The following is a 23,532-nucleotide window of genomic DNA, read 5'->3' on the forward strand; positions in this document are numbered from 1 at the left end:
GCATGTGAGCTCTTAAACATAATGGCTTCATATAACTGACTACAATAAGGAAGTTTGACATTTACCAACCTTTACATTTTGCACAATTGTGCAAGTATTTTCTCTATGAAAAGGTGTGGCCCAAATGACAGGACGGGAAAAGCCCATTTGCTAGAACTTCCATCGAAAAACAACTCAAACACGGTTATGTTCATAATATTTGGAGAAAAGGGTTTATTTTAAATTATGTGTATTAGTTCGTTAGACTAAATTGGCAACAACTTAATTCGATTGAGCGGACGTATCATGATAGGCTAGATAAATAATGATATACATGTTTGGTCTATTTTCATCATATCATACAGTTTGAGAATTTATTATAGGCAATATATACTATATATAGGCCTGTATATAGATGTAGGTATAATCTATTAGATGAAAGATGCCATAAAACAACATTGCCTCAAACCTTAGAAATCTTTCAAAATCCCACAAAATAATGAACAAGTCAGAACTGTGTGGAAGTTCACTTTAACTTGTAGACTATCTACCTTTTAAGGCTCCACTAGTCGACCTAAGTCAAATTGGTTTAACTTGCCCCCATCTATCAAATGTGTCTGCCCGTCCGACCTCCTCCTCCTTGCTCCGTTCACTGACGCCCTGTCCGATTAGACTCTCATCAAAAGATCAGGCGACGGCAGACACGCACTGTGTTGCAAACTCTGGACTCTATCCTATGGAGTTTTATTGAGGACCTTAGAGTGAATTCGAACGTAATATTTTCAGGCCCCTTGTTTGTTTCACGGAATCTACAAGTCATCTTGTCCTACAATTTGTCGCCGTTTTGTTTGGTTGTTTGATAGCGGAGTCTGCGTGTTGCTGATTCAAGGAGTCAAGCCCATGCGGACTGCCATCTGACCTACTCTTATCAATGAAGCACGAGAGCATGGCGGAGGGTCCCCGGTGTAAGAGGCGAAAACAAGCCAACCCACGAAGAAAGAACGGTAAGGACAACTTTTAAGTGACCAAAATAAATGTTTGTGAAGGTTTGTAAGCTATGTCATTTGCGGGACATCCCGCGCTGTCCCCTTTCTCTCTTCATTGTAGACAGAGGAGCGGTTCACCAAAGTTTTCTTTGGTGTTGATTGACGCTTTAATTCATTACGATGAACATAAACAATGAAAGCACCACATATAAATTAGAATAGAGAATATGAAACTATTATGTACAGAAGGCTTTAGTAAAACTGAGAAGGAACGTATGGCTGTAGGCTATACGGGGTTCGAGTAGCGGATCAGCGAGATAGTGCCATTATGGAGAGGGAGAAAAACCGTTATTTGAGCGTGAGTGCTTTTCATATGCATTCGAGAAGTTGAGAAGAAAAAAAACCTGTGGATGGTTTGGAACCTGAATGGTTTGGATGTCTATTATTACTAAGTAATTATACTAGTAGCCTATAATTGTACTTTGTTTTAAAATTGTTTGTTTTTATATGTTTGTTTTTCCGCGAAGATATTTGCTTTCTCTATCTATACTTTAAACTATTACATCCTTCTTTCAGCCGGTCTGCATCTTTCCACGTCTCTATAACTTGAGCAGTAGGCTAGGCCTGATCTTTAAGTTAAATTGTTAGGCTAAAAGATATTGCCTAAGCAAGTAGCCTACAGCAGAATAGCATAGGCTTCTTCAGTGTCATTTGCCGTTTGTTCAGATGCGTCGCTACACAGCGCAATGGACAACAAAACGTGTTTGCAATATGTCTGACTAAAGCTGGCCTCGTTTATAACTGTCAATTCTATGATGGAAGACATGGCTTCATTTCAAGTTATAGGTAGGCTTTGTAATGTGGCCTCTAACAATCGTAGGCTATGACAGATAAACAGTCATTATGATCAGACGAGGACTCTGCGTCTCTTTTAGGCAACGCTAGTCAAGTGTTATGCAAAGTTGTAAGCTATTTTAGTCAAGATAACACATCTGCTACACTTTGAATAGAGCAATTTTTTTACGTTTCAACATGCGAAAGTCGACTTAATCTTTTTTTTTTCACTGATTTACTGAAATCGATAGGTTGTTCAGGATCTTCTCTCAAGTAGCTGCAAGCACGTTTCTGATTCACACAGCAACAATGCCACGGTTGAAGTTATGCAGCTTTGTGAACTGTAGCCTATTTTGAGGGCAGGGGGAAAGTAATTGTAATAAGGCTATGTTTGGTTACAAAAAGAAAAGCAACCTGGATTAGTGAAATTTTTCTTTTCTTCTAAGCCAATCTCATTAGCAAATGTTGAATTAGTCTAACTCTAACCAGCCTACAGGCCAAATTAAGTTTCTGAAGTGTAGCCTATATTCGGCTCAATAAACTAGCCTATCGCTTTCGTAATTGTGCTGAACTTCAAGAGATATTGGTCTGGTGTTGCCTACCCCCGCATGGCGTACACGGAATTTCTTTTTTCCAGATTCAACTTCTTATTTTGGATGTATGGAATGCACACATTTTAAATCATGCAATGTGGATTACAATTTAATTGATTCTCTTAATAATTTCCCGCTGACATTTTACGATGTTTTATCCAAGAGTGCTTGCGCTGTAAAGAGCATAACTTGCACTTCGTTCGCATGGTGGTTATGTGTGAATTCATTCAGAATATGTTTACTGTCAAAATAAATGTCAGAAGACCCCGTTCAATTCTAGCACAGACTCAAGCTTCTCAGTGACCTATTTGAATTTCACCAGATCGAGCTCACCATCACGCATCACTACTATCCGCAGGCACTGAATCACAGCCTACCGTTTAATAGGCTAGGCTACCTACCGTTTCTTTGTATTAGCCTACTATTATAAAAGTTGTGCCCTGTAATCGTCAAGCTTTCACATTAAGACTCTTTCTCACAAAACTGTAAGAAAATATGATAGGACTTTCCCCTAAACATAAAGGCAGTGGGCTATGTGTTAGAGTGTGATTGAACTTTACTTTTCTATGAGGATGCCTGTCCGGGCTGCCCCAAATCTCCACTCAGGGTCCCTGGGGAAGGTCACGTTAGGCCCGGTGCAACCCGATCTGCGCAGCTTGCGCCGCTTTGTTGCATTTCGCAGCCTCCCCTCCCCTCCCCTCCCCTCCCCTCCCCTCCCCTCCCCCCCCCCCCCCCCCCCCACACACACACTCTCCCGGTGCTGCACGTCACATCCAGCTGCGAGGGCTCGTTCGCTTGTAAGAGCGCAGCTGTCAAAAGCGCTCCGCTAACCTCGCCAGTAATTTTTTTCTCAATTTTTTTTCTCTGTGTGTGTTGTATATTTGCAATACCCCTCACCCCACAGTTAAAATCAAATTGTTAAGTGTCAAAACATAAATTAATACCTAGTGTCTCGGTTTAATTAAGGCCCGAAAGACTAGATCTGAGGTTAGGCCTTTTCGACATGGCTTCATCTTTAGCCTGTCTGAAACATCGCGACCACATTTTAAACATTTATATGGATCTTCACGATAAACTCTCTCACCGTGAACATCATACTAAAATGATAGCAAAGCCATTTTGTTGTAGACGTCATAGCTTGTATGCTGTTGTACCGAGAACATTCCGGGATCCAGACAAAGGGGTTTCATTAGGAGTGTCTCTCTCATTTCCATGCTTGTACCATCAGCAGTGTCAGGATGCCCGCTGTACCATTCATGCCCCATTCCTCACAAACGTGCCATTGTCCAGCCGGCCTCATGCACAGATACCTTTCTGATGGCTCCTTGTTCGTGGCTGCTGTTGCCTTCTCTCTGCTTCTACATGGGCCTCTGGCTAAAGGCATGTACGGGGTGTAGAGCCTGTGAGAGGAATAGACCCTCACATGTGCTCTCGTGGACGCGCGCGCACACACACACACACACACACACACACATAAACACACTCTCTCAATCTCTGTCTATATCTCACTTGCTCTATCTCTCCCCCACACAAACAAACGCACACACACACACACACACACATTGGCACTGCAGCGGAGGTCCTTTAGAAAGCCTTTGGTGTGATACCACTCTCACTCACATCGGTGCTGACCTGAATGCCTTTCATATCTGCTCCGCTATGTCTTACACACACTCCCCTCCCCTCTCTCCCTCTCCTCCCCACTCTCCCTCCCTCCCCCTCTCCCTCCCTTTCTCCTCCCCACACCCCTCAGTAAACACCCCCTCAGGGCAGAACAAAGAAAGGGAGCTCCTCTCCTCATTCTTAATCACAATTCAGGCCTTTCACTGCCGCCAGGCTGCTCTCTCGCTTTCAGCATCCCAAAGCCTGAGATGAAAAGAGCTGCAAAAATGGAAAGCCAACCAGGAGAGTGTGAGTGAGCGAGTGAGCGTGTGAGAGAGTGAGTGAGTGCCTGAGTGAGTGAGTCTATGAGTGTGTGAAGGAGTGAGTGTGTGAGTGAGTGAGTGTGTGTGTGAGTGAGTGAGTTAGCGTGCCTGTGTTGAGTGAGTGAGCGCGAGTGAACCTGTCTGTAAGTTAGTGGGTGAATGTGTGTGTGAGTGAGTGAGGATGGATGGAGGGTGTGTGTGTGTGTGTGTGTGAAAAGAGGAGTGATAATGGTGAAGAGGTGCAGAAGGGATTGGTATTGCGAGCGCCATAACGGAGGTGCCTGCAGCTGTTTGTGGTGCCTCCCCTGGTTACGTGCCCTATATAGCCTCCCTGTCCTGTCCCGCTACGCCCCAGGGCTGGGTCCGGCTGATGGACAGATAGGGTTACAGGATTCCATGCCTGGACTATTCACAGCTAAATAACAGGAGGGGGAGAGGACTGGTAAAGAAACACAGTCAGAAATTTGGAAAGAAAGAGAGAGAGAGAGCAGGTGGGGAGAGAGAGAGAGAGAGAGAGAGAGAGATAGCCATTGGAGAGAGAGACTTAGTGATATATGGAAAGATGGGTGGTCTGAAAGCAGAGAGAGAGGAAAAGAAGTATGAAAGGAGAGAGACACAGAGGGAAAGGAATAGAGGGATGAGAGGTGTGGCGAAAGACACAGAGAGAAAGTGGGGAAGGGGGGACAGATTGGTTTATGGGCCTGAGACAGAAATCTTGCGAGGGCCTGAGACTTTTCAGATTCCATTTTAATAAGCATGACAGAGCAGGTGTGACTTGTTGTTGTTTTCACAGGAGACAGAGAGTCACATCGGGTGTTGTCCCGCACATCCTGACCCTCCCTCCCTCCCTCCCTCCCTCCCTCCCTCCCTCCCTCCCTCCCTCCCTCCCTCCCTCCCTCCCTCCCTCCCTCCCTCCCTCCCTCCCTCCCTCCCTCCCTCCCTCCCTCCCTCCCTCCCTCCCTCCCTCCCTCCCTCCCTCCCTCCCTCCCGTCAGTGCACACACAAACAGCCACTTTAATGCTAACATTTGGACTAGGTGTGTGGTTTAAGATCAGGGCTGGGGTCGTTTCAACTCCAGGCCTGCTACACCTAGAGCCTCCTGTTACACCTATAGCCCCTTGCTCTACCTAGAACCTCCTATCAAACCTAGAACCTCCTGCTCCATCCACCCAGAGACTCTGAGAACATGGGGCCCCTGAGCTGCCTGTCCAGACACACCACCGTGCTCAGCACCCCCTCTTTTCTTCAGCTTCTTAATAGGTCAACAATCACACAGTCAGACAGAGGGAGAGGGAGGCAGAGAGAGAGAGAGAGAGAGAGAGGGAGGGAGGGAGGGTGAAAAACACAGGGCAAGAAGAGAAGGAGGGATGCTGCACCATGTGATATGAATTCCTAATTCCCCCCCCCCCCCCCCATCCCCAGAATAGTTTTTTTTTTTAAAGGAGATTATCTTCATTCACCTTTATTCCCTATCCCCCCTCCCTCTCTCCCCCCCTCCCCCCTCCCATTGCCAGACCAAGCTGTGCAGGATTTAGGCAGATTTACTTCACCAAACACCTTTGGACATTGGGGAGGAGACAGGGCCTGTTTAGAAAGAAGGGGGCCTTTGTTCAGAGGAGGAGATAATGCTTCACCAGCCAGGCACATAATATTAACCAGTGTGCCGGTGGCCTGCGGAGCCTGGTTAAACTTCTATGCAGCTTACACACACGGAGGAGGAGGAGGAGGAGGAGGGGGGGGAGGAGGTAGGAGGGGGGGGTGGACATGGAACTGTGGCCTTCCTGTTTCGATCACTGTGGGTACGACTTGACTCTGACGCTCACACGTGACACGGAGTCACCTCGGTCCGCTCAGGAGTTGGTCTGATCCCACCCGAGCGACTTCAGCACAGGTTGTTTCGAACCGCTTGCGGTTCAAAAGCGACCATTGTCGGAGTAGGTCAGACATTCCGTGTGGTCTCGAGTCGGGAAAGCTGTCGAATTATGGAGGAGAGGGTTTTTCTACCTTCTTAAGCTGTGCATGCTGCACTAAGCCGAGCCACAACAACCGCCACCCCCTCCTCACCCCCCCCCCCCCCCCACCCTCTACGCCACCTTCACCACTACCCCTCCCCTCCCCCCCACCTCTCTGCTTCGCCAGCCATGCTAACATCTGCCACGGCACTGAGGGGGACAGGAGAACGCCACCGCGGGCGAGGTTACTCTCGCGTCACCGGTGACTAACAGGGACATGCCTGTCCCTGTCTGTGGACACGTTTGAGCTGGCGCCATCTCCAGCCTCCCCCACTCAGCTGGCTCTGAGAGCTGCTCACAGACCAGTGGACTAGCGGACCAGCGGACCGCGTCTCTCTGAGCTGCCAAACCAGAACCGTCACTCTGTCAACAAGACAAAAGTCGTCAGAACCGAGAGAGGGAGAGAAAGAGAGATAGTGGAGGAGAGTGAGGAGAGACAAGAGAGGAGAGAGTGATGGAAAGAGAGAGAGAGAGAGATAGATAGAGAGAGAGGGGTGAGACGGAGAGGAGGGCGTGCTGCTCTGGCAGCACTCCGTGGGTTCGAGGTTAGCTTGGCGTTCCTTCAAGGTCGTTGTCGTCCCGATCTAGTCCGGAGGACACGGCCCGGAAGTTACCCGGCCGAAGCATCCCTGTGCCCCCCCTACACCCCTTTCCACCCCTCCACCCCTCCACCCCTCCACCCCTCAACCCCTCGCCCCCGATCACATTGGCCTTCTCGTCCATGTTTGTGCTTTTCAAGGTGACTGACATGGGTCATTGTATTTTGCACCCATGTCGCCCCCCCGCCCCCCCCCCTTCCCTGTGTAACCATGTGCACATCTTCTTCATGAGTGGCTCCTGAGTGAGTGCAGCGTACCCTCGTGACATTTAGCAGCAGCACATCGCCGTTAGCCTAAACAGACAGGATTTACCAAGGTCAGTAATGAGGTATGTCACCGCAGGCAGCAGAAACACAGCGGACGGTGATAATGACTGGGAGTAAGGTTCACTGTCGCTATCAGCCATCTGGGGGGGGAGGGGGGAGGGTGGAGGGGGGGGGGGTTCAAATCTACCGTCTGACAACCTTCACTGACAACCTACTGCACAAAAGCAGGATAGACACACTTTGTTGTTTGATAATAAAACAAATGTACATACATATCTTCAGTCATATCAGTTTACCGTGAGTTGGATTGATTGTTGGGGTTGTAATGTTCCAGAGAGAGTTTGTGTTCCGAAGTCAGTTCACTGTGTGATGGTGTATCAGCTGTATGGACGGTCTTGCGTCATCTGACGGACGTGATCATGATTGGGAGGTAGGGTGATGATCCTAATGGGAAGGAGTCTACCTTTATACCAATCAAACATTACCATCTAGCACGGACACATACACACACCTCAGACTCCACCCAGAACCCACACACACTGCAGCTGCCCATCTCTCCCCCACCCCCCCACACACACACACACACTGCAGCCCCCCCATAGACACACACATTGCAGACCCTCCTATAGGCACACAAACACACAGTGCAGCTGCCCCCCCCCCCCCCCCCCCCCGCACACACACACACAGACGTGTGCGTGTGATTGGCTCCCTGGCAGTAGCACCCCGGGCAAGGTCACAGACACATGGAACAATCAATAACGGATCGGTGGAATAAGGTGTCATGACATCTGTGAGTCCAGACCTCTCCGTTACGGGTGACTGCCTCTCTGCCTGTCCTGTCCTGTACGTTTGTGTGTGTGTGTGTGGAGGGGGTCAGGCTAAGCTTTGATCCATATTTCAGGGGCAGGGAGCCTGACTCTATCCATGGCCTGTACTGGGTTAGGGTTAGTGTGTAGAAGTGTGTGGGTGTGTGTGTGTGTGTGTGTGTGGATTGCTGTACTGGCCACCTGAGCTGGGACACTGGCCTTGTTATTATGGGATGTTACTATGGGAACCATACATGCTGTCATACTACCCATTGATGTCCATATGCATCTTGCCCCTGGGCTATTCCCTGTATGTAGAGCAAATGGTCAGTTTCTAAGTAAAAGGAATAGATTGATTTAGTAGATACTGTGATGCCCTCAGCACCCCCCACCTAACCTACTTCTAAATCTGTCAGCTCTGGGGCCGATATCAATTCTACTAACTTTGCTGTAAAACTGCATTTGAATCATAAATCTGACTCAGAATCTCTGAAGAGGCATGAGTCTGACTGAATCTCTCAAGGGACATGCATCTGACTAGCAATCACTGTAGGTGAATGCCTCTGACTCTTAATCACTGTAGGTGAATGCCTCTGACTCTTAATCACTGTAAGTGAATGAATCTCACTCTCCAAACAGAAGGTTGGAGTCTACAGCATACTGAGAACTGAAACACCATGAGACTCCATTTTAGCGTGAAACCCTCCACAATGGCTGGTTCTGGGGAAAAGGCTGTTGGGCTTGCAGGTTCAAATCCCTCGGCAGGTAGCTTTTGAGAAAGCATCTGCTATATGGATACATCAGTCTTATTACCATGCACTTCACTGCATACCTCGTCCACCAGAAGTGAGAATGCATGTCAGTCAGAGCCACCTCCAGCCTTGCTGGGCCTCACTGTACTCAGAAGCAGAGGCACAGCTACGGAGGTGGAGAGGTGATAGGATGTGACAGAGCCCTGGTTCTCTCCCTGCCTGTCGTCCCCAACACTGTCACCGCCAAATGTCATCCAGACACCTCCCCAGGTAACAACCAGGCTGATTAGTCACAATGACAGCCTACCCTCCTGCCTTCGTTCCCCCCCCCCTCTCTCTCTCTCTCTCTCTCGCTCTCTCTCTCTGTCTCTCTCTCTCTCTTTCTCTCTCTCTCTCTCTCTCTCTCTCTCTCTCTCTCTCTCTCTCTCTCTCTCTCTCTCCCTCTCATTCTCTTCCTCTCTTTCCCTCCCGCTCTCTCTGTGGCAGACAGAGGGGCCTCGGCGGCAGTGCTCAATTTTTTTTCGATCTCTCTATCAATCGCTTTTTGTCTTTTCCCTTTATCTGTTTCCTGTCTCTTTTCGGTTCAGCCTTCTTCTCTCTCTTTTGTTCCCTCCTTCCTTCTCTCAGTCACTCCCCCCTCCCCCCACTCTCTCTTTTTCTATCACTCTCTCTCTCTCTCTCTCTCTCTCTCTCTCTCTCTCTCTCTCTCTCTCTCTCTCTCTCTCTCACTCTCACTCTCTGCCTCACACACTCCCCCCCCCCCCCTCTCTCATGTTGTGGCCTGGTTTAGAGGCATCCTTTGTTCACATGGAGGCAGAGGAGAAAGCGTGGGGGCAGATCACCCAAGTAACAGTGTCCTGTCCCCTTGCCTGTCCCCCGCCTGTCTGGCCTGTGGTCCCCACACGGCCTGTGTTGACTTGGGGATTGTGTTTAAGTTAGGCTGGGTGTATAGGAGGCTAGGTGTATAGCAGGCTGGGTGTATAGGAGGCTGGGTGTATAGGAGGCTAGGTGTATAGGAGGCTAGGTGTATAGGAGGCTGGGTGTATAGGAGGTTGGGTGTATAGGAGGCTGGGTGTATAGCAGGCTAGGTGTATAGGAGGCTGGGTGTATAGCAGGCTGGGTGTATAGGAGGCTGGGTGTATAGGAGGGTAGGTGTATAGGAGGCCGTGTTATTGAAAGGCAGAGTGTATAAGAGGTTGGGTGTAAAGGAGGCTGGGTTTATAGGAGGCTGTGTTTTTAAGAGGCCGGGTGTATAGGAGGCTGGGTGTATTGGAGGCTGGGTGCATAAGAAGCTCATCTGCACCTGAGGGGACTGTGCCAGGCTCCTTAGCCAGGGATGAAAGGACACTACTTCCTGGTCACAGATCGACCAATTAAAGTAATGAGAAAGTGCAGGGCTCACAGAGAGGAAACCAGGGTCTGAGCAGAGCCGCGCTAGGCTACGCCTCCGAGTGCTAATGCTAGCTCAGCCGCCCCCCACCTCTCCTCCCCATCCTGCTCCTCCCCAGCTCCATAACCCCCAGGCGAGGCTAGCTAGTCCCTTATCAGAGTGGGATGTCCTGTTCCTGCCTTCCTCAGCTCTACTCTCCCCAGCTCCGCGGGAGTGGAGGCACTCAGGGCGATAGGACCTGACATCCCTGTCGAAGCCCTCCTGTGGAGTCCTATCTGAGGGAAATGTGAGCCCTTTTCCCCCCTCAGCCTCGGTTCTGGGCTGTAACCTGCCTCAGTGCTGAGCCACCATCGAGGACACGTGCGGGTTTGTTGAAAGTGACAGTCGAAGTTTGGAGATTTCCCTTGAGCCCTGCTTCGTTAGGTGGGTCTTCTGTGGCAGGCAGGGTGTCATGGAGGGCTGGCACTGCCACCGGCCATGCCGACACCTAGCCCAGATGGCACAGCCAACCCAGGCCGATCACAAGGCATGTTAATGTTGCGTTCGGAGACCGCGGTTTTTTTCCGGGGGGGGGGGGGTGGTGTTTACTCCTAATGGTGCTACTGACTGGGTCCTGCTCTGCAATTAAACCTAATGAAATATTCATGGGCGGCACCTTCTCTACCATCTACACAAATGAGCAAGCCACGCTCAACCCCCCCCCCCCCAACTCCCTCCCCTGCACCCCCCCCCACCACCACCACCCCACCGCTAACCCTAATCCCCAGTTTGTATCATGTTGGCAGCAGTATGTTTGCTATTACTGCTTTCTTGGACTACACTACTGTAGAGCTGGGAGGAGAGGAGGAGAGAAGTGGGGGAGAGAAGGAGAAGAGGTGAGGAGAGGAGAAAAGGAAGGGAGGAGAGGAGATGGGAGGGGCGAGTAGAGGCGAGAGAGTTTACTTGCTGTTACACATGACTCATATCTGCACTGCTCAACAAGATAAAGGCGTAGAGGGACTTGATTATCTGTCAGCCAGACTGGAAACCTGGTCTTGCGGTAGAATGTGTCAGCGGTACGTTGTATTCCAGAGCTTGTGACACGTCGCTTACCCGTTTAGTTTTTGCACAGGAGGGAGATGAGACACCTTCCGGGCTTCAAATCCTCTGGTCCTTTTGGTGGCTGTCTTTTTCATTCTCTCTTTCTATCTCTCTATCCTTCTCTGACATTAAGCATCTGTTCAAACAGGACCGATCCAGAGGATTAAGTATGGCACAACGCATCAACGGCACATTACAATTCCCTTTCTTTTCTTCCTTTATTTTGCCCTCTCACTCTTGGGCTTTTCCTCCCCCTCTCCCCCCCTCCCACCCTCCCACCCTACCTCCGTCTCTCCCTCCTTCCCTTCCTCCCTTCCTCCCTCCTCTCTCTCTCTCTCTCTCTCTCTCTCTCTCTCTCTCTCTCTCTCTCTCTCTCTCTCTCTCTCTCTCTCTCTCTCTGTCTCTGTCTCTCACACGCACACCCCCACCCCCCACACAGGTTTGCATATGACAGGCCTGGCTTGATGGGGTTACGACAGTCGACAGTTCTTATTGAGTCAAAGCGGCGTGACGGCGGAGTTTTGTTAAGCCTGAAACAAAGAGGAGCAGCAATGCTGTGAGAACATTGTCTGTGTGGGTACAAGTGTTGTCACAATTGGGCTGGAGCTGCCTGCAGTTCACTACCTCGCAAAGTATTATGTCATGCTCAAAGTCTTAGGTTTTGAAGATATGTTGTTTTCATGGCCTTGTCATAACAGTACAGTCCTTTTTTACATGAAAAGTTTATTCCGTATAGTGTTTCAACGTGAATTTATTTTGTGTGTGTGGGTGGTGGCAACACTTCAGTGCTCCGCAACCGGTGAAAAAACAAACAAAAACGTTCTTCAAGGACTCATCAACTTTGGCAGTCTTCCTCTCAGGATAACACCTCACAGCGTTTTGGGGTAAAATCCCAGATGCATTTCGACGATGGACGGGATGGACTGTAGATAGACCCTGTACACCTTCAGCCAGGAGGCCTGGAAAAGGTCTTAAGTGCAGACTAGCCCTCAGACTAGCCTTCAGACTAGCCCTCAGAGCAGGACTAACCCTCAGACTGGCTCTCAGAGCAGGACTAACCCAGGTCTAGCTGTGTTTGCTGTGGGATTACCAGAGTGAGGGCAGGTGGTGGGGGGGTCCAGGGAAAGGTAGTCATGGGAAGGACCCCCCGATGGCGAAGAATGCTGGTCAGGTCAGAGCAGGGAGAGAGGGGAGGAGGGGGGAGGGGGGCAGTGAGGGAATACTCTTGGGGATGGGGCAGGTGCTTTTGTGGTTCCTGTCAGCCATCAAAGCCTTAGTGGAGGAGCTGAAAAGGTTACTTCAGACCCCCCCCCCATCCACCACCACCTCTGTGCCCCCCTACCACACCCCCACCAGTCCCCCCCTAAAAAAACAACCCTGTGGACTGAGCTGGCCAGTGAGTGGGTGCTGGGGGTGGCAACCTTTTCAATCTCCCATACTCCTCCGATTCAAGCCTCATCCATTTCATTTTAAACGTACGTTAAAGGGGGGGTTCAGAGAACTGGATGTAAGACCTGGTTTGGGGGAGAGGCAGATGTGTTGACTGTGTAGAATCCCCATGGCTGGGTCCTGTCAAAGGGACAGACACCTAGTAAAACATCTATTGTGACAGTCATCTTCAAAGGAAAGTATACAATAATGGGCTTTATCTGCTTCCTCTTTTAGCAGGTTTATCAATGAGCTAGGCTGTAAACACAGCAGTCCAGGGTTTGTTATTACAAGACAGTCATACCAAAAAAACAAAAGAAAACAACTATAATTTATTGAAGAAAAGAAAAAGGTACATTAGTACTGTGACTGATTCTTGTTTGGCATTGTATTGTAACCTGTCCTGGCTGTGCATGTAGCTCCATGACTACTGAGCACCAGTACATTGTTGTTCTTTTCTTTTCACTTCTTATTCAGTGGGGTAGTCTTCCTATACCTCATGTTTGAAGTAGGGGAGGAGGGGGGAGGTGGGAGGCGGGAGAGGGGAAGGGTGAGGTGGGGAGGGAGGAGGAGAACAGGTTGCGTCATGGGACCCGAGGTGTCCCCTTTTGTGTGGGCCGTCAAACGTGGTTAACATGCAGCCATTTATCTCCAAAGCCCCCTGGGTGCACAATGGGTCTGAGTTAGCACAGACCGACAAGGAGGGAGGGGGAGGAGGGGGAAGAGAAGAGGGAGGGAAGGAGGAGGGAAGGCCGTAGGAGAGGAGGAGTAGGTTCAGAGGAGAGGAGAGAAGGGGTGCACTGTGTTGCTGCTCTGTCCCTCCCTCCCTCCCTCCTCCACCTCCTTCTTGTCTTCCTCCTGTTTTCCTCTCGGATTCACACCACTTCTCTCTGTCATTGTTTGGTTTCACTCTCCCCCAACCTCCCCCCTCCCCCCCTGGGACAACTCTCCAGTGCTGCTGCACGGTTATCTGACAAGGTGCTTCAGAATGTGGGCAGCCCCCGCTAGCAGGCCAGTACCTAGCTCATACACTGCACTCTGCTCAGACACGCTCCCGCTCCTCTCACTGCCCAGAGCCCCTCACTAAACTCGCGGGGTCCTCCGTATGCACTCAGCGACCAGAACCGTCCTACCAGACAACAAAAGATGCAGATTTACAAACGGCTGCTGCTCTTTACATCAGACCCCCTTCTCATGTGAAAGAGAGCGGTCGTAGTTATGGAGGATCCAGTTATAGACCATGGTCATGGGTCTAGTTATAGAAAGACAAAACGTAAAAACCATCAGAGGACTGTTTGCAAACTGTTATTGTGAAAGTTCTTCCGTCACATATAACATAAGGTACAAATCGTACCTTACATATACAGAGCTCTACCACAAACAGCGCCCAACCAAATTGCAATTCATCACATGATTTGGTGTGAAGTTTACTTGTCAAATGCAAAGACACGAGAGCTTGTATTAAGGGTCTGTTTCCATGCGCTGGCTAGAACTGACACACTGCTGGTTATGTTGCTATGAGGGTATAATGTGGTTGATTAAACCCTCTGCTCTAAATAAACGTCTCAGCCTGCCAGCACCTGCCACAGACGAGGTATGTCTTCAGTTCAGGCTAACAGGATTATGCTGCTCTGTAATTGATTCATTTGCAGGGAGGGGAGGTGACTGCCTCGGAAAGGAGAGTTTAGGTAGCAGGCAGGATCCACAGTGCTCTGCCACCCCATGTGTCAATGCTGTTACATCAGTCCAGATGAACTTGAAAGGCAGCCTTTGTGTTCATCTCAAAGAGAGCAGGCTCAATAGAGGTCACTGACTTGATTTTCTCTCGGACTCTCTGCTCGTAGTTTGAAGGTAGCCCAGTTTATCTCTGGCCGTTCGGAAATGTCCCGTACAGTGAAATCACATGGTGTTGAAGTAATGTCGAAGATTGTTAGATCTCCGCGAAAACCAACGACCAGAAAACGTGGATCAAGTCTCAAGGATGAGCAGACAGAGACAAGACTATGATGTCAGTCGGTGGCGTGTCTGCATGGTTTACTCATGTTTTGCATGTGGAGGGTTGGGGGAGGAGGGGGGGGGGGGGGGGGGGTCGTTTTTTTAAATCAAGGATGTCTGAATGGGGGCACAGGGGTGCGGGGGTCCCCTTCCTATGTGAACCAGTTCACCTGAAAGTAATGGTCCCACCAGACCAGCCCCCTCCCCCCCCCCCCCCCCCCCCCGACCCCTCCCTCCTCCTCCTGTCTGGTAAAGGCCTGGGAAAGGAAGCCCCCGGTGAACAAGTAGGTGACCCACTGGGCAGGGGTCCCCCCCTCGGGGCGGGGTCGGAGTGGGGGGGGGAGGGGGGGGGGCTCACATCTCAGGACTCTCCTTTGTTAAGCGTGTCTGGGACATGAGCAGACAGGAGACGTGAGGATGGTGATGTGTGGTTGGCTTAGTACACGCTGCAGCACGGGGAGGACAGGAGGGAGGTGGAAGAGACACAGACACAGAGAGAGAGAGAGTGTGTGTGTGAGAGTGTGTGTGTGTGTGTGTGTGAAGTTTAAGTGAAGTGCGTTTTTTGGATATTACCTCTTTGGTTGGCCTTTTGTGAGGTTATGTGTATTGTTTGGTTATACATATATATTATATATATATATATATATATATATATATATATATGTCTGTGTTTGTTTACATACTTTATGAACAGGATGAGGAAATAGATGGCCTTTTTCTGTGTCACGTGTGAGTGTGTATTTGTGTGTGTGTGTGTTTGAGGATGATGCGCCACAATCCTCTTTGAGTTGAAATCTAGGTTAAATGCAAATGGGTCCAAGCGATACCAGACTATGATTACCATGTAACTTCCCTGTGCCCCAGACGAGGAGACTGTTCATTCATTCATCTAAACAGAAGGCCCCCTCCTCCTTCTCCAGTCAAGTCAATTGACAAAAGTAATTATTTGAGGCTGTGTTGTGTCCCAGAAACATAAACAACGGCCCTCATCTTTCGAGGGCATATCATGTTTATAATAACTGTCCATTCAAAATAGTTGGGGACCCTCGAAAACTATGTGTGACAGTTTGGATAGCCCCAGCTTTGACACACAGTCCTTGACACATCCAAGACTGTGTTGTCGTGTTTTCCAGTTTGGACAACAATAGCCACAGCTTTTACACAACCTCCCTGATACATCCAAGACTGTGTTGTAGTGCTTCCCATAAGTGTATGCAGCTTTGCATAGGTTTTTTAGATGTAGTATAATTATGCATACCCCTTTGTTTTTGTTTTCAAGCCAATTCATGCAGTTTTACAACATGATAATTATGTTGGTGAAATTATAATCAACTTCATTATACATAAGGCAGTTGCAATTGATGTGCACATATGAGGGGTAATTAAATTAATTAAATGTTTTCTCTTTTTTCTCTTTCCGGTATTGATCTTCGACGCAACTGTAACTGAAAAGCAGGTAAGCAGTTGACGACACCCACACACACACACATTACAGACACAGTTTCTTTCTGTGCCATGGGTGGTTTGACACAGTAAGAGGTGTCCTTGACACTTGTTGTTGGTTAGAGCAGGATTGTAATACTTTGTGTCCAAAGGTTTGGGTGACCTTCTGCTTCCAGTTTTGAGAACAGACGGGTAAAAGAGTCGATCTTGCAAAACGTCTTCCCGTATGACTAGTTCCTCTGGCCCATGCCCTCCTCTTTCTTCCTCTTTAATAAGCAGAATTCGAGGACGTTTGGAAAAAAACACCTGTTTTCAGAATAGACACAGGCAGAAACCCCGCGTCTTGCTGTTGGCCAACTGGGGTTTCTGCATGTAAACTGTCCGATGGTCAAAACCACAGGACTTGCATCCGTGTCATGTCTTTGTGACTGGTCGTGTGTTTGCATCACTGTGGCAAACAAAATACTTTTACAGTAAGAGCGAGCCAGGTGGCCCGAAAGCAAAAAAATATGCGAAGACAAAAATTCCACTGTTCTTTGAATGGACAAATTAATATTTAACGAGTATAATATTCTGCCTGCGAGAGAGCTTTGAAACTGAGCAAAAAATATATCCTTCAACCTTGGGGAATGCAAAGATTTCAACATTCTCTCTCTCTCTCTCTCTCTCTCTCTCTCTCTCTCTCTCTCTCTCTCTCTCTCTCTCTCTCTCTCTCTCTCTCTCTCTCTCTCTCTCTCTCTCTCTCTCTCCTCTATACTCACTTTAATCTAATGTAATGCTCCCAGCCATAGCTGCGTGGCCAAGCATGCATGTCATCTTGTTTTTCATTTTTGCCCCAACATTTTTTTTCTATCCACATAAATATTTTAGGATGTGTTTCTGAGTTGAAGTCGAAGCTAGTCGGAACACAAATGAGTTTTAATGCTTATTTTTTCTTGGAGTTGGTGATTTTATTCGATTTACAGACCTAGGGGTTAAAAAAGCATTAAAGTGTAGTGACCAAGTCAGCATTGTGTTGGTACTGACATTGAGCTGTGAGCCCTGAATAAACATGTACCACTGTTGTTTCTAAATAGTTCATGTGTCTCTTTACTCCAGAGCACAGCAGTATGAGGAAGTTTTATTCTAACATAAGTGTTAAAGTCAGTTTCTCCTTCAATGATTTACATATCAAACATGTTTGCTATGTATAAACACCATCTTCATGGTTCCTGGCAGTGACAGTTACACACCTATGCCACAAATGCTGACAGGACGAGTTATTTCTAACCATGGTCATGAGCTGATAAAGCAGAAGTTAAGTGTGACAGTAAGAAAGAAACACAGTGTTCATTTTGAGGTGTTTATCTGAGCGAGGACAGTATAAGGTGCCAAGAAACACTCTTACTTTGTTCCCTGTAGTGAATAAGTTGAAGGCATGTCATTGTTAAAGTGCCACAGGCCCTGTGTGTGCGGCTGTGTGTGTAGTTGTGTGCCTCCGTGTGTATATATATATATATTTATATATGTGTGTGTGTGTGTGTGAGTGCGATACTACAGCCACGGTGGACAGAAGCCTCTCCCCACCTCTTCACGCTGTTGCTAGCCAGGTCCGCCTGTTCCATTCTCTTGAGCAGTTTACATGTTTGAGTTTGTCCTCTCACCCTGGGGGTCTGAGAGAGCGAGTCTTCAGGCAGCCAGAAGGGCTTTGAGTCTGGGTAATCTAACACAATAACACTGCTTTACTTAATGACTAATTGGCTGTGGGAGGCTGGAAAGAGGAAGAAGAGAGGAATAAAGGATAAAGGATGGCCATCCTCCTATTCTTTTGGAGTGTGGCTCTCGTGTTGATGGCGAGGGCTCTGGAGGCCTTGCTGTCAAAGGATTAAAAGTGCCCTGGTGGCAGACGGCCTTCTGTAGTGACTCGCCGCTCACTTGGAGCACAGCGGTTCAGCTTTTTCAAAGTGCGTATCGTTCTTTCTTTCTCTCTCTCTCTCTCTTCCTATCTCTCTCTCTCGCTCTAACACACATACACTCTCTCTCTCTCTTCCTATCTCTCTCTCTCGCTCTAACACACATACACTCTCTCTCTCTCTTCCTCCCTCTGCCACAGACCCTCTCGCTGTCTTCCTCTCTCTCCCTGCCTTTCCCTCTCCCCACTCCCTTGTTTTGAGATGGTAAGGTTTCAATTGCAGTGAGCACAAGAGGGAATGTTAGATGTAATCAGCTCGTTATAGAACGATTTATTGGCCTATTTACACACACACACACACGCACGCACACACACCCACATACACAGGCTTCTTCCACAGTCACACCGCCCCTTTTCTCTCTCTCACCCCACCCCACTCAAATAGTTGAGTGACCCCCATGGTAACATTCATCCCAGTGTTCTCCTTGGAGCAGGCCATGTGCACAGACGGGGGTGAAGTTGTCTCAAGCTAAAGAAGGAGCCATGCCGGCACAAGTCAGGAATGGGCGACACTGGGCTTCTATTTCGGTCACACCTATGTGAGGTCGCCCACTCGCCCATCTGGCTAGCATCTGTCTGTAATCAGCTGGCTGCGTCCCTGGGGTTTTAACAGCCTCCCTGCAACTCTCTGTCTCTCTCACACTTACACACACACACACACACACACTCAGACATACACACAAACAGATAGATACCACCCCCCACCACCTGAAACACTCTCACACACACACTCAGATATCCCCCCAGCCCCCAAACACACACACACACACAAACACACACACTCCTCCCCAGTGTGGAGACCCCAGCTGTAATAACACCTGGGACTCCCAGAGAGGTGCAGGACACAGAGGGTCAGGCCCAGAGGAACGTAGAGGACCAGGAGGCAGTCAGACAAGACCTGGGAAGGGGGAGGGAGGGAGGGAGGGAGGGAGGGAGGGAGGGAGGGAGGGAGGGAGGGAGGGAGGGAGGGAGGGAGGGAGGGAGGGAGGGAGGGAGGGAGGGAGGGAGGGAGGGAGGGAGGGAGGGAGGGAGGGAGGGAGGGAGGGAGGGAGGGAGGGAGGGAGGGAGGGAAAGCGAGATAGGAGAGGGAAGGAGGGAGGAAGGGAGAGAGATTGTCACCATGGTCTTATCTGCTGTTAATCTTCTGAACTACCAGAGCACGCAGCTGGGGAGATCAAACTAGTAGTGATGAAAGCCGACTTAAGATGTCTTCATGAGTCTGTCTGGATCTCGTAGGTGGGTCACAGGAAAACCATTTCCCGTCAGCCAACTGAGAACTGGGTTAGAATATGGAATTTGAGACACATTGTCATAAAGAAACCGTTTCAAACAGGAAGTCCCTCAGTTGAGAACAGCGTCCTGGATCATTTCTCCATCAGCAAGGTTAAGCTGCATGTAGGGAGCAATGCTGAGGAAGTGAATGTCCGGCTGAACCTGGATGTTGAGGTGCATGTCTATGCGCGGTAGGAGGAGCTAGTTAGTGTCCGGCCGAGGCTGAAGCCAGGGATAGATCTGAGGCCAGGCCTCCACTGGGAGAAGGCATTATGGACCCCGTATTGTTTGCACTCCCCCTGCCAACTGTGCCAGGAACAAAGGAACTAGCGTTTATTACCATGACCTGCTGGGCTGAGGGAAGCCTTCCCCCCCGACCCCCCACCCCATTGCGACCCCCCCCATAGCCTGCTGGGCTGAGGGAAGCTCCCCCCTCCCCTCACAATGCCCTCCGACCCCCCCCCCCCCCTTCCCCTCCCCTCCTCAGGATAGACATATCCCCCTTCTGTACTCTACCAGACTCAACCACACCAACACCACCAACCTTCCATGTTCCACCACACTCAACTAGTCATGTGTCATGGGTCATGTCATGCAACCCCCCCCCCCCCATAAGTGTGTGCACAATTTCCCCTCCCCCTTGAGATGTTCCCAAAGTGGACAAGCGCTGGGAGGGACAGGTGACTCGCTTCCGATTGTCACCTCGATCTTGCCAGGGTGTTGACAGCAGTCACAGTCACACAGTGAAGGAGAAACAAAAACAGGAAAGGTAGAAACAAAACAAAAAACTAGAAAAGAAGAAGAGACAGAATTGACGTGTTCTCTGATGTGTCACATGCATCATTCAGTGTACACGACCGTCTGGTTATTTCCATAAATTGCTTATTTAGTCAAGGATGTGTTCGAAGTGCCTGTAGGTAATTTGGTTGGTTTGCCCTCTTTTACCTAAATGACTCAGTTAACACATTCTCTTTCACAGAGAATCGGGCAATTGTTTCTCAACATGGCTGAAACAATCTCACACAGGGGCAGTCCTTAGAGGTGGAACATAATGAAAGTGTGATTTTTGGCTTTGTAGCTTGATATCGTTCATATTGACAATTTCATGTGAAACTATGAAAATGACACAAGGTCCTCAAGTTCACTCCGAGATGAATCAAATCCAAATGATCCTTTTGGGTTTCTAAATAACAAACTTGCAGTGTGCGTTTGTTGCCATTTGTTTGACCAAACATTGCTATTGTCCTGCTGAGGAAGGGATGTGGTCCTCATTCAGTCAACATGCTCCAGCCCCATTGTAGGGCAACATAATGCCTGTGATTTACAAAGCAACTCAACCCCTTCTCCTTAGAAAACCATGTCCGTCTCTGGACTTCCAAACATATTCCTGGAGCTCGTCCTTGAGATGACATCCACCTGGATTCTGTAGGCACAGGCCCAAACACAATAAGGATATAAAACCCAGGGCTGCCCTCTCGGGTGCCGTTGATCTCCTCGCCTCGTCTTGCTGACAGGAAAACTTGAGCCAGAAAGAGGAAATGCTTGAAAAAAAGTGAGACTTAAAAAAAAAAATATATATATATTCCTGAGCTGTTACATTCTGCACCTGTGACATGTTGAAAAACCTCCTTCCACTCCCTAGGACACATCTCTCCCCCAGCTCTCCTCTCATCTCTTCCCTCATCTCTTCCCCTATCTCTCCCCTCATCATCTCTGCCCCATCTCTTAGCCATCCCTCCCCTCCTCTCTCCGTCATCTCTTCCCCTCTCCCCCAGTCTCACTCCCTCCTTTCAGAGTCGTCACAGGGAGTTCTGGCATCCCACACCCCAGCCAGCTGAGCGCTCACACTCGACCCTGTCTCTTCTGCCTCCCCCTCCCCAAGGCCTGCCAGGATCTGCCTGGTTGGGTCCTTATAGAAACACAGGGATTTACTGAGGAACTGGCGACATCCTCTCCTCTGTGGCTCTCTGATTTAGCGTTTAGATGTCATCCCCGTTCAGTCTCATCCCACATGAGGCCTTCGTGGTGCTGGACTTCCTGCCTTCTGCCACGACAGGAAGCAGTCATAGGTAATGGGAGTGAGGTAGCATTGTTGTGCCGCTGGGCTCGTTGGCCCCAGCTGCCGCCCCCTCTCCCAGTCTACGTCGTGTCAGAGTGGTGGGGAGAGGTAGTCAGAGAGGGGCAGGAGAGGAGCAAACGACTCTTCATAAGTCATTTATCTGATTTTTTTATCCCCACAGCCTACCGGTCCACTTGACTGTAGAGTTGTGCCTTGGAGGGCTGAACGCCTGTCAGTTTCCCTCCCCTCAACGTGGGCTCTGTTGCCACCCAGGGTGGGGGAGGAGGGGGTAGGCTAGGGGAGGACAGTGCAACGGTGGAAGTGTGCGTGTGTGTGTGCGTGTGTGTGCGTGGGGGGAGTGTAGTAAATGACACACACTGAGCCTAGGGGTGGGTGGCAGTGAAAAGGGGAGTTTCGTCCCAGGTCACAGGGAGGATGCGCGCATCTGTCTGTCCAAAGGTGCCCCCCCGGGGGCCGGAGGGGTGACCTCGGCCCGCTGCACGTCTAGTAGAATCGACAGGGTGCCTCCACCTCTCCTCCCATGCCCTTCATCCCTGCTAAGCAATTATCACTAGCGAGCTGTCCTGCAGAGTACGTGTGTCTGCGTTGTGGGAGGAGTGTGTGCGTGTTTGTGTGTCGGAGGGGCATGTGTGTGTTTGTGGGGAGGGGAGGGGGGGGATTCCGGAGGGGGGGGGGGCATTGTGGTATGGTAGCAGGACAGTCTGTCTGGTTTCTGTGGCTCCGTGACTCATATTGATGTTTTCTCTGCCGAGGTTGAGAGGGATTGTGCTTCATGCTCTGTCTCTGTGTGTCTGACTAGACCCTGACACAGGAAGCCCCAGGTTAGCCAAGGTAGGGGAGGAGCATTTAAACCTCTTATCAGCTCTTTAATCTGCTTAGGCTACTCAACTTATCTAGAGTCAACACCATCAGGTACTCATTAGCTTTTCACAGGCGCTTGGCACTAACACTTGGTAGTAGCCGTGATCAGAGGTCTGGGTGTCTGTTTCCGTGTGTAGATGTGAAGAAGAGAGAGAGAGATGAACATAGATATGAACAGAAATTGCAAGAAAGAGATAGAGTGGGAGCAATAAAAAGAGATAGAGAAAGAGAGAGAGAGAGAGAGAGAGAGAGAGAGACGGGGTGAAGAAAGAATGGTAAGTTTGACAAGGGTCAAAATGTCATATAATCTGATTCATCCATGATTTCCTGAACAAGTGTCGTTCACGTCAGTTTATGGAGTCCTGGTGTGCCTGACAGATCAGTATGGATCTCGTCTTCAGTCTAGATGACATGGTCAGCTTGTCTGTTGGGTCCAGAAGGTCGTCTGAGCAAAACCAGAGTAGCATCAGCAGTTTCACTACTGTAATTCATGTTTCAGGAAGCAGACCAGCTTTGCCAAAAGTGTTATTTCAAGCAGTACTTGTCGAACAGGAGAGGAACTCTCTTGCAATCGTGTGTGTGCGTGAGTGTGTGTGTGTCTGAGCCAACGTGTGTGCCCGTAATGCTTGAGCGACGCTGTGTCTATCTGTCATGATGAAGTAATTGGAAGCAGAGTTCCTCGTTAAGCCATGGGTGTGGCCAATCTAGAATATTCATGAGGTTGGCCGCATGTATTATCTTTGTCATGATTCATCCTGGGATAATTGCAACTTCTGTCATACCAGTAATCTGGAACCACCCCCACCCCCACCCCTGCCCCACCTCCAACCCCTCCTTTCCCCCCTCACTGCTCCTTCCCCTCTCTCTCCTGACTGTCCTTGTCTTGTCATCCTCCTGTAAGACTGTTGACGCTGAGGCAGGCTTGGTTTCTCCAGGAAAGGCCCCGATGTAACAGGGATTACAGCTGACATACTTTGTGAAGACCTCGTGTCGTAGCCAGTACTATAGCACATCTGAAGACCGAGTGAGGGATCTGTCATTTCAGCCAACCGGACTGAAAAAAAGATCCATGTTCATGTTTTAAATGACGGAAAACTCCCTTTCTTTCCCACAAAGCCCTCCCTCGCACTCTTTAGTTCAACCCAAATACTAAAAGGTGAAAGGAAACGAGAAAAAAACATCTAATATTGTTCTCTGGGGTCTGTGTTGAGATCCAGCCTTCCATGTCTACCGCTGGTTCAGAGCCAGCGCGCTCGAGTCAAGCTGCCTAAATGGAG

General features: G+C 49.4%; 1 protein-coding gene across 3 annotated transcripts in view; it reads left to right on the forward strand.

The window, feature by feature from the left end:
• Positions 1-23,532, forward strand: part of zeb2a (zinc finger E-box binding homeobox 2a) — a 51,859-nt gene that overhangs the window by 1,016 nt on the left and 27,311 nt on the right. For all 3 annotated transcript variants that reach the window (XM_084688618.1, XM_084688620.1, XM_084688619.1), the window contains exon 2: positions 843-983. In XM_084688618.1, the coding sequence (XP_084544744.1) occupies positions 911-983 (73 nt within the window). In that variant the 5' untranslated portion in view covers positions 843-910. The remainder of the gene's footprint in view (positions 1-842; positions 984-23,532) is intronic.

This window comes from Hypomesus nipponensis, chromosome 23, assembly GCF_054491055.1.
Source record: "Hypomesus nipponensis isolate SF chromosome 23, ASM5449105v1, whole genome shotgun sequence".
Classification (NCBI taxonomy): Eukaryota; Metazoa; Chordata; class Actinopteri; order Osmeriformes; family Osmeridae; genus Hypomesus; species Hypomesus nipponensis.